The 17,567-nt window shown below is 43.4% G+C and overlaps 1 protein-coding gene across 1 annotated transcript in view; it reads right to left on the bottom strand.

Annotated features, from left to right (window-relative positions):
- LOC139755470 (high-affinity choline transporter 1-like) overlaps positions 1-17,567 on the bottom strand; it is a 188,350-nt gene that overhangs the window by 35,968 nt on the left and 134,815 nt on the right. The window contains exons 4-10 of the mRNA XM_071673806.1: positions 16,626-16,781; positions 8,929-9,077; positions 8,071-8,226; positions 5,714-5,843; positions 5,387-5,475; positions 5,056-5,178; positions 761-864 (exon numbers count right to left, since the gene is read on the bottom strand). Of these exons, the coding sequence (XP_071529907.1) occupies positions 761-864; positions 5,056-5,178; positions 5,387-5,475; positions 5,714-5,843; positions 8,071-8,226; positions 8,929-9,077; positions 16,626-16,781 (907 nt within the window). The remainder of the gene's footprint in view (positions 1-760; positions 865-5,055; positions 5,179-5,386; positions 5,476-5,713; positions 5,844-8,070; positions 8,227-8,928; positions 9,078-16,625; positions 16,782-17,567) is intronic.

Genomic DNA, 17,567 nt, shown 5'->3' with positions numbered 1-17,567 from the left:
CCAGGTGGGAGGCAGTGGCTACTAACAAATTTTCTGGGTTGGTAAAGATTCTTGAGGGGAATACTTGTGCACCAGACTAAGCCAGCAATGGATTTGTTAATTTGCTAGCGCTAACGTGTGGTAGTGATGAGAGCTGCACGTAGACAAGTCAGTCATGAATGTCGAGTATGATATTTAGCGAAGGATTGATAACTGTTGATAGTAGGACGATCCTGCAGCAGACGCTCCTTTGCTTGGTTGGGGGAGGTCATAAGATAACTTCAAATTTCCAGTTATCTGTGTTCTGACTTGCATTATTGCATACATGATGTATGTATTGTACTGTATGTACTATAACGTTTACAGATGAGACATTATTACGCTTCAAGCAAAGACGTCTGGCTGCTGGACGCTTATAACGATGCAGTCAGATTTGTAGGAAAGTGGTTTGTAGGTGTGAAAATATGACGTGCGTTGAATAATACACAAAACCTGAAGACATGCAAAACACGTTCTGTGGAGAGCAGAATCTTTACCGGCACTCATGACTAAAGCTACAAGATAGATTTTAAAGATTTATGGAAGAAAATTTTTTGGTGAGTACAAGGCTAATCAAGTACAAGAGCAGAGGTCAGCAGCACCATTTGGGTCTGTATCTACAAGACTAAGCAGGTACAAGAGCAGAGGTCAGTAACACCAGTTGGGTGGGCATCTGCAAGGTCAAGCAGGTGCATAGGTAAGCATCACCAGCAGAACCAAGAGGCCGGGGAGAGCAACTTACAACAGGTAGTAGATGCTGTTGATGAGGATGCCTATGGTGCAGGCTATGGCTGCCACCACCACGATGGCTGCTCGCATCACCCAGATCACTTCCACTTCACTGGCCTGCAGGCAGATTAACTCATCAGTAATGACAATGCTATTGATAATAATAATAATGATGATGATGATTATAATGATAATGATAATAGTAATAATCATAATAATAATAATGATGCTAACAATGATAACAATCATAATAATAATAATAATAATAATAATAATAATAATAATAATAATAATAATAGTGATAATAATGCTAATAACAATAAAAATAATAATGATAATAATAATAATGATAATGATACTAACAGCAACAACAACAACAACAACAACAACAACAACAACAACAATAATAATAATAATGATAATAATAATAATAATAATAATAATAATAATAATAATAATAATAATAATAATAATAATGATAATAATAATAATAATAATAATAATAATAATGATAATGATGATATAATGATAATAAAGGAGGAGGAGGGGGGGAGAGCGTGGGGGCTAGGAACCCTCTCCTTCATATATTTACATTTCTAAAAGAGGAAACAGGAGTCAAGCGTGGAGTGCTCATCCTCCTCCCAACCTCACACTGGTGTGTGTGTGTGTGTGTGTGTGTGTGTGTGTGTGTGTGTGTGTGTGTGTGTGTGTGTGTGTGTGTGTGTGTGTGTGTGTGTGTGTGTCTGTGTGTGTGTGTGTGTGTGTGTGTGTGTGTGTGTGTGTGTGTGTGAATGTAGCCAAGATGAGAAGAAAGGAGAGATAGGTAGTATGTTTGGGGAAAGAAACCTGGATGTTCTGGCTCTGAGTGAAACGTAGCTCAAGGGTAAAGAGGAAGAATGGTTTAGAAATGTCCAAGGAGTAAAGTCAGGGTTTGGTGAGAGGACAAGAACTAAGAAAACAGTAACGTTACTCCTGAAGCAGGAGTTGTGGGAGTTTATTTTAGAATGCAAGGAAGTAAAATCTAGACTGATGTGGGTAAAACTGAAAGTGGATGGAGAGGAATGAGTGATCATTGGTGCCTATGCACCTGGTCATTAGAAGAAAGATCATGAGAGGCAAGTGTTCTTGGAGCAACTGAGCGAGTGTGTCAGCAAGTTGGGTGCACGAGACCGGGTATTAGTGATGGGTGATTTAAATGCGAATGTAAGCCATGTGGCAGTTGAAGAAGGTATGTGGTGCACATGGAACATTCAGGTAAAGGTGAGAGTAAATGAAGTGAGGGGAGTGGGTGAGGAAGGGGAGGCATTTAGGGAAGCAGTGTTCGCATGTACAACAGATGCATGTGGCATGAGAAACGTGGTAAGTGGGCAGATTAGAAATGGTAGTGAGTGGTGGATGAAGAGGTAAAGTTGTTAGTGAAAGAGAAAACAGAGGCGTTTAGGCGGTACTTAACACGGAAGGAGTGTAAATGACTGCGAGACGTATCAGAGAAAGCGGAAAGGAAGTCAAGAGGAAGGTGCATTGGTTGAAAAAGAGGGCAAATGGGAGATGGGGTAAGAGAGTATCATTAAACTTTAGGGAGAATTCAAAGATGTATCAGAGGGAGGTAAATAATGTGTGAAAGACAAGAAAACAAATGGGAACTTCGGTGAAGGGGGTAAAAGGGGAAGTGATAACAGGTAGTGATGGAATGAGGAGGAGATGGAGTGAGCATTTTGAAGGATTGTTGGTTAAGTTCGATGACAGAGTGCCAGATGTATGGTGTTTTGGTCGCGGTGATGTGCGAAATGAGAAAGTCAAGGAGAGTGGTTTGCTGAAGAGAGAAGTGCCGAAAGCCTTACTGAAGATGAAATCCGGCAAGGCAGTGGGAACAGATGGTACTATACTTGAATTTATTAAGAATATAGGTGACTGCGTTGTTGATTGGTTGGTAAGGATATCCATTGTATGTATGGATTATGGTGAAGTGCCTGAGAATTGGCGGAATGCATGTATATTGCCATCGTATAAAGGCACATGGCGTTAAGGTAATTGTTCAAACTACAGAGGCATAAGTCTGTTGAGTATACCTAGAAAAGTGTATGTGAGGATATTGACTGAAAGGATGAAGGCATGTACAGAGCATCAGACTGGGGAGGAGCAGTGTAGTTCCAGAGGTGTTAGAGGACATGTGGATCAGGTGTTTGCTTTGAGGAATGTATGTGAGAAACACTTAGAAAAACAGATGGATTTGTATGTGACATTTATGGATCCGGAGAAGGCATATGATAAGTTTGATAAAGATGCTTGGTGGAAATTCTTAAGAATGTATGGTGTGGAAGTGAAAAGGAGTGAATTTTTTTTTATTAAGTGTGTAAAGCATGTGTACGAATAAGAAGAGAGGAGAGTGTTTGGTTCCCAGTGAAAGTCGATATGCGGTAAGGGTGTGTGATGTCACCATGTTTATGGATGGGGTGGTGAGTGAGGGGTGAGTATGCATTCTTTTAGGGATGAGAGGGCCTGGGAAGTAAGTCAATTGCTGTTCGCTGATGATACAGCACTGGTGATTGATTCAAGTGAGATAATGCAAAAGTTGGTGACTGAGTTTGGAAGGTGTCCAAGGAGAAAGATGAGAGTAAATGTGAGTAAGAGCAAGGTTATTAGGTTCAGTTGGGACGTATGACTGAATAGAGAAAAACTAGGAAGAAGTGGTGTTTTGAATATCTGGAAGTGGTCTTAGCAGCGAATGGAACCATGGAAGCGGAAGTGAGTTATAGGGTGGGGGAGGGGGCGAAGGTTGTAGGAGCAATGAGGAATGTATGGAATGAGAGAATGATATCTGGGAGGATGAAAATAGGATTAGTAGCTTCAATGATATTATATGGTTGCGAGGCATGGGTTATGGATAAGGTTGTACGGAGGAGGGTAGATGTGTTGGTCATGAAATGTTTAATGATACTATTTAGTGTGAGGTGATTTGATCGAGTAAGTAATGCTAGGGTAAGAGATGTGTGTGGTTGAAAGATAGCAGAAGATGGTATGTTGAAATGGTTTGTATATATGGAGGGAATAAGTGAAGAAAGGTTGACAAAGAGGATATATGCATCAGAGGTGAAGAGAACAAGGAGAAGCGGGAGACCAAATAGGAGTTGAAAAAGATTTTGAGCGATCTGGGCCTGAACATGTAGGAGGGTGAAAGGCGTGCAATAAATATAGAGTGAATTGGAACGATGTGGTATAATGGAGTCAACGTGCCGTCAGTGGACTGAACCAGGGCACGTGAAACGTCTGGAGTGAACCACGGAAAGATGTATGGGGTCTGGGTGTGTATAGGAAGCTGTGGTTTCAGTACATTACACATGGTAGCTCGTGTATGGATTTTATTTAACATGTGATTTTTCAATACATGTGGCACGACATCATTTCGTGGAGACAATCCATCTCATCAGGTGCCAGTACTTAGCATAGTTATCTAAATCTCATCACACTTGATTCCCACCGTCCAACACCAGTTTGCTTTGTCTGGCAGTAACCGTTGTAAAGAAGCGTGATTAAGGAAGGTCAGGTGGCGGGGGTTGACCTGGGTAGCTGGGTGTGTCTTATTTCTTTATATGTTTTCGTGTTTTGTCTATTCTCTCATAATAATTTGGTTAATGCTAGGATGGGCTTTAAATTGCCTGGGGACAAATTAAAGTTCATAGTATTGGCAATTAAGACCGATTCAATGACGTTGCGTGTTGCATCATCAGCAGAGGGGTATAGAATAACGGGATTTTCAAGATTTATGAGGTGATCATTTTCGTGATAATGTTTAGCGATAGCCTATTTGTGGTCATCCTTGCGTACTGAATGATGGTGCCAATAACACCTCTCCGTTACAGTTTTTCCTGTTTGGCCTACATATATATATCTTTACATGCCTTGCATTTGAAGGCTTAAACAATCCCAATTGTTGCATGATTTGGCCTACTATTTATTAAGGTCTTACTGATGGTGTTATTCTAGTCATACACACCGTATCTTTAGGCAGGTATATTATGCCAATTAGTTTACAAACAAAGCTTACTGGAAGGCTAGGAAAACATTTTATGTTTCTTTTAACATAAAATTTGACAAATAAGGTTAAGTCTGAATGTTTAGTATTACCCTATTCTCCCAACTTCGCTAATCTAGGACATGTTCGGATCTCAGTTACAGACGCCTAACGTTACGACAAATGGTGCTGGAGGACAGCGACAAGCCCGCCCTCACTTCTATCCAAGTTTTGGGATGTGATTCAAATTATCTGTCAGTTTTACATGTGTGGCATCACAAGTCGAGGTGACTTACCTGTTGTCTGAAGACATTCTTGTAGATGTTCCTGGCGAACATGGATGAAGCAGAGAGGACAGAGGAGTCGGCGGAGGACATGACGGCGGCACTGACGGCACCCAGCCCAATGAAGGCCACCCACTGTCCACGGTCAGAATATCATGAGAAACTTTCTGAGGTTGTGATACCTCACATATTACTGACGGATGTCTGTTCAATATAGAAATCTATATATGCATGAGACCTATCCGGCATCTATCATTAGTTAACAACGATTAATGCATAGAAGACGTACTTTTCCTTATCTGAACACAATGCTAGTGAAGGTGAGGTGGTGTGTGGGGCTTACCGATGGGGTGAGGTATTGCATAACGAGGGGCAGGACGAGCTTCACCTGGTAGCCCTCGGGTTCGTGGCCATACGTGGTAGAGCTCCAGTCTGAAGGAGACAATGACTCAGCTCTAGCAGCACCATCCAACCTCCCTATCACCAGACCCAAACCCTACTCACCCACTTATGAATGAACTATTTTTGCAAACCAGGTATTTGCCTTACCACAAACCGTTTTCCCTATTTTCCCTCACCCTGGGTACACCATGCACCACAGTTATACTCATGACTGCCACATTTACATTACAATGGAACAGGATTATGATACGTTGTGTGTCTGGCTTACCAGTGGCCTTGGCAACAGCTCCGATGATGCAGGCTGGGACGGCGCTGATGATGCAGCCGAATGATGCTGTGTAGGAGAGAATCTGCGCATGTCTTGGAGACCGGGATGACAGAACACGTTGGAAGTACACCTGCAGGAATGCAACATATGACACTGATATATCATACTGCACATACGTATATATAAATCTATTTTCATCCAACCATATATATATATATATATATATATATATATATATATATATATATATATATATATATATATATATATATATATATATATATATATGTATTCTTTTTTTTTTCAAACTATTCGCCATTTCCCGCGTTAGCGAGGTAGCGTTAAGAACAGAGAACTGGGCCACTGAGGGAATATCCTCACCTGGCCCCCTTCTCTGTTCCTTCTTTTGGAAAATTAAAATATATATATATATATATATATATATATATATATATATATATATATATATATATATATATATATATATATATGATTGCTCAGGGCCTTTTCCAAGGCTCCTGCAGCCCAAGGCTGTGCTACTTATAGTAGCAGGGAAATATAGACTTCACTGATTTCTATAGTTCCTCCAGGTGACAAAGACTTACTCATCATGACCATACATGTACGTGATCATGTGAACTAATCCTTATATCAGACATTACTGCCACCTGATCTGTTAAGGCATTCAAAGGAAAGTATCCTAGATATCGCCACAGTCCACCCTGTGTACTCATCACCGACAATGTAGGAGGGTTAGCAGAACGTCTCTACAGCAAGGTCCTGGACTCACTCAGAGTAACTAATCACTTCAACGGTGAATTCTTGGATGAATGTTATTCAGACTTTCAACGTACCTTTAATTTGTCTTATCATCTCACCATCGGTAATAATACCATTCATACCTTATTTGGATTTACCTAGAGAATTCCGGATGATTTACTCATGTCCAGGCCGCAGACAATTCACTCTATCCCGTGCACGCTTTGCACCCTCCTGCATGTTCAGGCCTCGAACTCTTTAAACCTCTTCACTCCATCCTGTAATCTCAGGTTCGGTCTCCTCCTTCTCGTTACTCCCTCTATTTATATCATATATATTCCTCTTGTTCACTCCACTTCTAAAGCATATATCATCTTAAATCCCTCCATTTCTGACAAAGATTATTTTTTGTCAACCCCTCCCCATTCATTCCCTCCATATGTCCAAACCATTTCAGCAACACCCTCTTCAGCTCTCTTAAGCATATTCTTCTTATTACCACACCTCTCTCTTACCCTGTCATTTTTTCTCGATCAACCCTCCTCAAACATTTCATTTGCAGCACATTCATCCTCTTCTACATATCCTCATCTACAGCCAATTCGGCGTATGAATACAACATTGTTGTAACTGCTATACCTTCAAACATACCCATCTCCGCCCATCCCTCAGTGCTTCCAGAACCTTCACCTCCCTCACTTACCTGCCATAACAACTCAAAGGCATCTAAAATGCTTCACTTACTTTACGCCCAAGCTAATTTGTCTCTCTTCAGCACTTAGTACCATTACTTTAATTGCATTTATTCTCAACTTCTTCCTCTTACACGCTCTCCCAAAATCTGAAACCAAACGTTGTAATTTCTCACTCGAACTGCCCCCAGCCCCGTGTCCTCAGCAAAAAATAATTGATATACCTCCCAGGCAACCCAACCCTTACCAGACTACGCAACTGTTCCTCTCCCCAAGGCCCTCGCATTTACTTCCCTCACCACCTCATCAATAAACAGATTAAACGGCCATGGCGACCCACTTTCATCTGGAACCACTCATCCTCCTCTCTACCCACTCGCACACACACCTTACTCTCTTGACAAAGACTGATCAATGCTTCTAATAGCTTTCCTCCCACACCATGTATTCAAAAAACCTTCTATAAAGCATCCCTATCAATCCTGCCACAAGCTTTCTCCAGATCCAAAATGCTTCTCCGCTTTTTCACACACATTCTTCAAAGGAAAGTCTGATCCACACATACTCTACCACCTCTGAACTACATCGTTCGTTTCCAGTCTAATGCTCTGCGCATGCCACCACCCCCTCAATCGCCACTCTCCCACACAACTTACCAGGTACACTCAACAATACCCCAGTAATTCGAGCACTCACCTTTGTCCCCTTTGTCTTCATAAGAGGCACTATACAGGCATTCCGCCAATCCTCAGGCATTTCACTATGAAAGACGACCCGTTTAAAGTGGCTCCAGTAGTCTTGCCGCATGTGATCATCCCACACGACAGCTAGATCCGATATATGCAAGCTCTCCTGAGCCCAGTCAGCCACTTTAAGGAGGTCGTCTTTTCACGAAAGAGAACTCACCTGCCAGGGAATGCCGCCACAGATCAAGAGGAGCCAGTAGTCAATCCATAGTCCCCATTCCGGAGAGCTGGGTTCGATGGAGCCAAGCCAGTTGGTCTCGTTGAGGGCCAGAGAGCCGACGGCCTCGTTCGTCATGGAGTATGGCACCGACAGCCACTGAAGCGGACCAGAAACACACGCAAGTCAGCATTTACGTACACGAAAAATATCAATAACTTCCGGTGAACTGATCCTGTCCAAGCCAAAGGACTTCTATAATTGTTTCTTTATCTCTCATATGGCAATATGTCTGCAAGATGGTGGTAACTGGTCCATCAACCACAATCATCATGACAACTATCCACCACACTCATTACACCCACATACCAAAACACCACCTGATACATACTTGAGGGTTACGAAATATACCAGACAACTACCAACCACGCGCTTAACAGCCATTGATTACACCAGCCACATCTTGCCAACATACACTCGAAAGATACGCTGTATTCCCTTGACAGCCTCACACCACATCACTCACCGCCACCCACCACATCACTCACCGCCACCCACCACATCACTCACAGCCTCACTCCACATCACTCACAGCCACCCACCACATCACTCACAGCCTCACTCCACATCACTCACACCCACACACCAGCTAATACCCCTAACAGCCTCATCACCCCTGAGAGCCGCTCATCACCCCTAACAGCCACTCATTACCCCTGAGAGCCACTCATCACCCCTGACACCCACCTCTGACAGCCACCAACCTACCCTGGCAGTCCCTCATTACCCCAGACATCTAATGATATCATACAGGTAAACAGACTCAGCAGGAGGCAGGTAGCAGGTGAGGAGGACACTCACCAGACCCACGAAGATGAAGAACAGCTGAACAACGTCGGTGTAGGCGACGGAGTAGAGGCCACCGAAGAGAGTGTAGGCGACGGCGATGGCGGCGCTCACCAGGATGGACACGGTATTGTCGATGTCCAGGATGACCGCAAGTGTGGAGCCTGGGGAGAGGCAGGGAGTGAGGCAGTTGTGGCTAGGGGAGAGGCAGGGAGTGAGGCAGTTGTGGCTAGGGGAGAGGCAGGGAGTGAGGCAGTTGTGGCTAGGGGAGAGGCAGGGAGTGAGGCAGTTGTGGCTAGGGGAGAGGCAAGGAGTGAGGCAGTTGTAGCTAGGGGAGAGGCAGGGAATGAGGCAGTTGAGGCTAGGGGAGAGGCAGGGAGTGAGGCAGTTGTAAACATTAGAGGCAGGGAGTGAGGCAGTTGTGGTTAGGGGAGAGACAGGGAGTGAGGCAGTTGTAAACATTAGAGGCAGGGAGTGAGGCAGTTATGGCTAGGGGAGAGGCAGGGAGTGAGGCAGATGGAGCCAAAGGAACCGGAGGGCGCATGTTGTAAGGAAGTACAGTGGGACGGACGACAGGAGAGAGGTGAACGGGTCACATGATGACGTAAGTGTTATGGGAATGAGATGCCTCAGACGCTGAAGGATATCACGTGACCCAACACCAGCAGGAGAGGAAAACGGAAGCAGAGTTGACTTAGAAATGAGGGTAAATTTCGAGATCATAACAGGAGAAGGTATAGGAGCTTATTCCCCAAGGTAAGAAGGAAGAGGAAAAGACAACATAAAGACAATGAACCAACAGTGTCAGTATAACGATCATAGTGAACATACGTTGTAATGATGTAAAGACAACAGGTGATAAGGGATTCATATGAATAAATGGGAGAAGGTAATGATGTATAACTCAAATTCAAGCGAGCGTAGGAAACACAGTGAGGATACTGAGCAAGTTTCTAAACGCAAGTGGAACGAGAGCACTAAAGTGATTCACAAAATTCAGTGGATCAGCCGCACGATTTTTAGCTCTGTGATGCGAGTGTGAAATTTGGCAAGTGGTGTACAAGACCTTCGTGGGTATATATAGACAGAAGATTCATAGCAAAGCTCTCTGGTGTTAACAGGAATGGCTCTGTGGGAGACATGAAACCTTACTGCTGAGCGTGTCCATACACCAACGAAGATGGACCTTCACAGTTGTCCATAACCTACTAAGAAATGGTGTCAACTAATGTCACTGTCACTTCCTATCCACCAGTGTTCTTACATGTTCATCACGTGTTTATGTAACTGTACTTCATTATGTCCTTCTGACAGCTGACAGTTAAACTCCTGGGTACCAGCCACAACTACAGATGCAGAAGCAGTATGTTATAAAGAATCGAAAACCTGTAAGCATTTTTATGCTCTACAGTTTTTCATCCGCTCCGAGGGTTGGTCCATTAGATGTGTACTTGGCTCAGGCTATGTTATATATATATATATATATATATATATATATATATATATATATATATATATATATATATATATATATATATATATATATATATATATATATATATATATATATATATGTATATATATATATATATATATATATATATATATATATACATATATATATATATATATATATATATATATATATATATATATATATATATATATATATATATATATATATATATATATATATATATATATACATATATATATATATATATATATATATATATATATATATATATATATATATATATATATATATATATATATATATATACATATATATATATATATATATATATATATATATATATATATATATATATATATATATATATATATATATATATATATATATATATATATATATATATATATATATATATATATATATATATATATATATATATATATATATATATATATATAACGTTATATGATGGCCTTGATTTGAGCCTCAGCTACCCGTGCCGTCTCAGCTAAAAAAAAAGACATATCATTATAGTAACGCCACATCAATCTTGGCAGGATCTTGACGGAGTCGTAATCTGGGTCCAGAGTAGTTGCCAAGAAGCACCTTTGACCTTGGACGCCAACCACAAATCACAAACAAATGGAGACTAAGATAATTTGACCATCTTCAGGTCCATCTACCTTCATACAGTGGCTTATGAGTGTTGTGAATCATGGCTTCCATTGTGAGAGGGACGATTGTACACGTCCTCATGTGATCTCTCTTCCGGTGTTCACACAGTCCAGGATGCAGCTTATACCGCGCGTAAGACAGATACGGTGTATGAGGAAGACATGCGGTGCTTCCAGAGTGATCGAGAGAGGAAGAAATCTATGTAAGATATCAGAGTTATCTAGTGCTAAGTACAGATACAGGAGCAGTCAAGAACGTTAAGCGTTGTATGGTGCCCCAGAAGATGAGTCCCTGTTCCAACCTCACGAAGAGAGGAAGCCATCAAGATTTACATGAGTGACAACTGTACACAGTACGATATTTCACCATCTCTCACGACCTCTACTGCAGGCATTTGTAGTCTTAGATGAGGCTCTTCGCGATTAGAATGGGCCAGTTTGGTGGTACTTCCAGTGCAGCAGATGGCTGGGTAGTTGAACAGTGTCTATTCTATTCCCACGACTCGTGAATTTCCTGTCTTTGAGAAGGAATGTTATTGAGTCATTTCTCCGTTTGACCTGCCTCTGTTTTTTTTCGCAGCAGCTGCCTGGCTGTTTGGTTTGATAGCTTCTCTGAGCACATCCACCTAAAGATTTGTTTAAAATCTATCTTTGAAAGTAGGAAACTTGCTTCTTGGGTTCACAGCTTGAAGCCTTTTGCGTTTCTATGTTTACTGTGTTTGTATCTGCTATTGCTTGATCAGTCCCCACATTAATCATAGGATCTCGGGAAGCCTTAGTTAGTTTAACTGAGTATAAGACTGGATGAGAAATAAGGAACGTGTCATACTGGGCAATTTGGTGACTTATAAAATTTTCCCATCGATAAAAAGGATGGCAGGAACGTTGATTTTCTTTTTTGGGAGAAACTCTGCGTCAGAATGAGGGAGCAGTAAGTCTGCAAGGGAGTCATTTACAGTGTGTCCTGACTCCACTGTTCTGGTAAGTTATGGTGTACGAGTTGAACGCTTTTCCTACTTGGTATAGACATGAGTGTTGTCCAATTTACCACTTTATGAATAACAAAGTCATTATTCTGTTTTTTTTCCCAAGGTCGTCCAACAGGAGCTTCGACTGTCACCTGCTACAACAACGTTTTTCCACACTCATTTATCGCAACATCGAAGACACAAATGTCTCTTGTTGTGTCTATGTAAAAACTTAACCTCTGCACATAAATTTCGGGTCGAAGGGGTCGCGTCATTCACCGTGCCTACAGTCATCTACCAGAGGAGTACAGGGGCACTAGTGACTCCTGGGCATCTTGTCAGATGAACTATATTTTCCTCTTTACTTACGGTCTTGGTCACCTTGCACCATGATGGACACTGGGTGTTGCAAATTGTGAAATTTCCATTGAAATATTTTCTGGCCATATCATGAAAGTAGACATGAAGAGCGTTCCTCTCTCGTACGTTGACTGGGATACTTTTGACATGATTAGCAACATCAAAGACAAAGGAACGGGGAAAAAAGGTGACCTATGGACATGCCACCCCACCGAGCTGCACTTACATACTGTACATAAAAATGAGATGGGGAGTTCCACTCGCAGGGTGAGCTTCACACGCGTCTGGCTGGTGTGTGACAAGAAACTATCATGAGGCAGTCAGGAAGAGTGACTCATTCCGTAAGTCAAATGATTCCCAATTGGGTCAAGAGAAGACAATGGGAACGTTGAGACAACGTGAAGGACGGCAACGCTTATTCTCGTGGAGCAGACGTGGCTGATCCTCACCTGCAACCGGCCGAGAAACCAGAACTTGAGGGATGATGATCCATCCACATTTCTGATGACGTTGGCTTTCAAGTGAAGCAATTCCGGCTATGTGGTTTCTATAGCAATGCATACAGTCATCTTGATGCTAAGTGATCTGGATACCGAAGACCAGCTCAGTACTATGTACCGCAGAGCTAGGAGTCAGCCTTCGCTGCACAGGTCATAATCACCTTCATCATATCACAGGAAATTTCCTTTGTCCAGAACTCCTAATAATGACGACAAGCCTGACTTTCTCCATGTGGCTCTGGTCGGTGCCACTGGATCAGCTCCATGTCCGTTGGGCGATGGATCCTAGCGACGGTGTCTTCGTGAAGATGACGAATGGTGAGCGCGACAGCTAAACAGGCCGCCTTGTATGGTGGCCTCTTTTAGCTTTTACTTTTCTTGAGGCAACGATCGACCCTGGATCAACTGCCTCTCCCTGAACGAGCAGCTTTTGCCATAAACGAGTCAGTTTCGGAATGAAGGTGAGGAAATACACCTCCTGTTCCGGCAGTGGTACGATCCCGTTAGATTCATCTAGAGAAGTGACCGTACCTCACTCCTCCTCCCTTGATTGGTGGCTTGATTGCTGATTGAGTATCATGGAAGAAAGGATAAACCAATGGCTGTACACTGTAATAGACATCATCTACCACAGCTACAGTGTAAGCGTCTCGACGAATTAATGGTCGACACACTAGAATCTTCCACGTTAGTAAACACATACTAATACTCCAACATGTCGATAACGACGATGGTTAGTCACATGATAACGACAGATTGACTTCACAGTGTTAAGTGATGAAATGCTTTCTGGCTTTCCTCACATCCTAGTACAGTGTCGTCATATCCTCTGTTTCCGCATAGATTTGTCCTTCATGTTCGCTGGTACATACATGGTGATGTTACACTAGTCATAAACTACTGAGTGTTGCTTGTGTTACTTCAAGGTGGGTCCACATTATTTTCTATGTTAAACCTAAAGACTCTGGCGCTATGTAATTCTACACCACATGGTAAGACATGCGCTAGAAATGTCTTGCTGAACTTTCTGACACCATAGGTAGGAACACATGCACCACTGTCATGGCCTAGTCCACATACCTTCCAAAATCAGGTCGAAATCCCTTTCAAACTGAAGGAAGACAACATTTCAGCCCAGAGTCTTCAATATCAAACCTCAGCGGTGTGACGGTTAGCGTCGCTGACCATGACGCTTTCACGGGCCGCCCGGGGTCGAGTGTATAGGTTCGAATTCTTGTTCTGGCAACTGGTGCACAGTTAACCCAGCTGTTCATCCTCCCTCTCAGGGTTGGTCGATAAACTGGGTACCTGAATTAAGCTAGGATATATGTGTATGCGTGAGTGTGTATGTGTTAATGAGGTCTGATAATACAGTACTCAGCTGTTTCAGTCAGACGATATACACAGCATATGTCTTTATTCGCGTGTTGCTCTGCTTTTGCCGACCTGCGACACTAAGGGAGCCATGTGGTATTAAGGCACTTGTGACACGAGATCACGACCGTTTGATCACCCTAGCTGCTACTGGTGCAGGCGCGCGAGCTCAGGCACCTGTACCCTATGTATCAAGTGCCTTGGGAAACCCACAAGCTCCGTTTTCACAAGAGCATCGCCGTTTGTTTAGATGAACGTCAGCCTGCAGCTCTTTATCCTTTTTATAGTTCTGTTTTGTTGGATCTGTTGCTTTCATATTTGTGCCAAGTGGCTCCGTGTGTGTTGCAAGAATGCCTCACGTCCCTTTCACCTTCATCAGCCGTGGCCTAGTTATATTATTTTCTGGCTTACATCCAGGTGGACTGATGGCTAGAGTCTTTGCTGCCAAAGTTTAAAAGCCGATTTCATCATCAACTTTAATTCGAGTTTCCTGAGGATGTAGGTAATTTTTGCATGTGAGGCTGGCTGAAGGCTCACTGCCCCAGTTTAGGGGACGAGTATGGTGTTGTCCGCTGCTTGAGACATGCATCATCCAAATGAACCACAGTAGCCAGGACCACATCATCTGTATAAATAACTGTACATATTAGACACGCATTAACGTCACTAGCATCAGTCATGATGACGTTCACGATCAGGAAGCATCTACATCAGTCTCTGACGTGTGCTGACCATCTACATCAGACACTGACATGTGTTGACCATCTACATCAGTCTCTGACATGTGTTGACCATCTACATCAGACACTGACATGTGTTGACCATCTACATCAGTCTCTGACATGTGTTGACCATCTACATCAGACACTGACATGTGTTGACCATCTACATCAGACACTGACGTGTGTTGACCATCTACATCAGTCTCTGACGTGTGTTGACCATCTACATCAGTCTCTGACGTGTGTTGACCATCTACATCAGTCTCTGACGTGTGTGGACCATCTACATCAGTCTCTGACGTGTGTTGACCATCTACATCAGTCTCTGACGTGTGTGGACCATCTACATCAGTCACTGACGTGTGTTGACCATCTACATCAGTCTCTGACGTGTGTGGACCATCTACATCAGTCTCTGACGTGTGTTGACCATCTACATCAGTCTCTGACGTGTGTTGACCATCTACATCAGTCTCTGACGTGTGTTGACCATCTACATCAGTCTCTGACGTGTGTTAACCTATCTACATCAGTCTCTGACGTGTGTTGACCATCTACATCAGTCTCTGACGTGTGTTGACCATCTACATCAGTCTCTGACGTGTGTTAACCATCTACATCAGTCTCTGACGTGTGTTGACCATCTACATCAGTCTCTGACGTGTGTTGACCATCTACATCAGTCTCTGACGTGTGTTGACCATCTACATCAGTCTCTGACGTGTGTTGACCATCTACATCAGTCTCTGACGTGTGTTGACCATCTACATCAGTCTCTGACGTGTGTTGACCATCTACATCAGTCTCTGACGTGTGTTGACCATCTACATCAGTCTCTGACGTGTGTTGACCATCTACATCAGTCTCTGACGTGTGTGGACCATCTACATCAGTCTCTGACGTGTGTTGACCATCTACATCAGTCTCTGACGTGTGTTGACCATCTACATCAGTCTCTGACGTGTGTTGACCATCTACATCAGTCTCTGACGTGTGTTAACCATCTACATCAGTCTCTGACATGTGTTGACCATCTACATCAGTCTCTGACGTGTGCTGACCATCTACATCAGTCTCTGACGTGTTTTAACTATCTACATCAGTCTCTGACGTGTGTTGACCATCTACATCAGTCTCTGACGTGTGTTGACCATCTACATCAGTCTCTGACATGTGTTGACCATCTACATCAGTCTTTGACGTGTGTTAACCATCTACATCAGTCTCTGACGTGTGTTGACCATCTACATCAGTCTCTGACGTGTGCTGACCATCTACATCAGTCTCTGACGTGTGTTAACCATCTACATCAGTCTCTGACGTGTGTTGACCATCTACATCAGTCTCTGACGTGTGTTGACCATCTAAATCAGTCTCTGACGTGTGTTGACCATCTACATCAGTCTCTGACGTGTGTTGAGCATCTACATCAGTCTCTGACGTGTGTTGACCACCTACATCAGTCTCTGACGTGTGTTGACCATCTACATCAGTTCTGGGTTGACCTTCTTCATCCCCGTCGATAACAGTAACAAGGTATCTTATCATATACACTGACAGTGAATTAACATTAACTTGTGTTTCTGGACATAAGTATAGAATTAGAGATAACAAACCAAACCAGTGCAGAGCCTTACCTAGAGCAGAGAGGATGGCAGCCGACCAGAAAGTCTCGCCCATGAGCGCCGGGAAGTAGAGAAGACCACCCATGCGCCGTCCGAAGGCGTTCTGCAGAGGGTCCAACATGGTCACGTAGCCGGCCTTCCTCATGGGCTTGGCGAAGAACATGCCTCCTGCAGAACAACACTTGGTCAGTCCTACGGTTGCTGGGAAATGGTACCGGTCCCATCTCTACTACAGCCCCAAAACACACACTCCTCCCTCCCCCTCTCCCCTTAAAAATAGGGCCATAATCCAGGTCCCAGCCTGACTATAACCCGTAACACATCACACTACCGCAGCCCCCAGTACTGCCACTCCTCACAATGTCAGATCCCACAGTGCTAGAACACACCCTGCCACAACTCCCAGCACAAAGGCTCCCTACAAAAACATACTCCATCTCAGCTTCATCACGCCGTCCACCTCACCGGCTCATACCTTCCTATGATCCCAGTTCTGTTGACTCGTAGTCCACCGCCCACACCTTGCCCTGGCGGCAGCCAAGAACGTGTGTAACATGACGGTTCTCAGCCGTGAAGTCTTCCTTGATGTCAGTATCAGCCCCGTTACTGCTACTCCCCTGCACTGCGGGAGCACAACCTCACAACCTACATACCCGGCCACTCATATCTTTTGTTACTGGTCTGGTCGATAGCATGCCATCATTTACCCCCTCACTCAGGTTGCAGGCAGTCTGATATGTTGATACACACCGCTAACCCTTTCAACTTACCAGGTCTAAATCATCTATCATGCCTGATATCTCGCCGGTGGACACATCATGCCAGCCTGACCCCTGTCCAGTACGAGTCTTGCTGTCCTGATGCCCTCTCATGCTGTCAACACGACCAACCCTGCAACCCCCACCCAGAGTTCGGTTCTCATGCCCAGCCAAGCCCCATAACCTACCACTCGAA

The sequence above is a fragment of the Panulirus ornatus genome, chromosome 19 (assembly GCF_036320965.1).
Source record: "Panulirus ornatus isolate Po-2019 chromosome 19, ASM3632096v1, whole genome shotgun sequence".
Lineage (NCBI taxonomy): Eukaryota > Metazoa > Arthropoda > Malacostraca > Decapoda > Palinuridae > Panulirus > Panulirus ornatus.
Note: the sequence above shows the minus strand (reverse complement) of the source record. Positions and strands in the feature narration are given on the sequence as shown.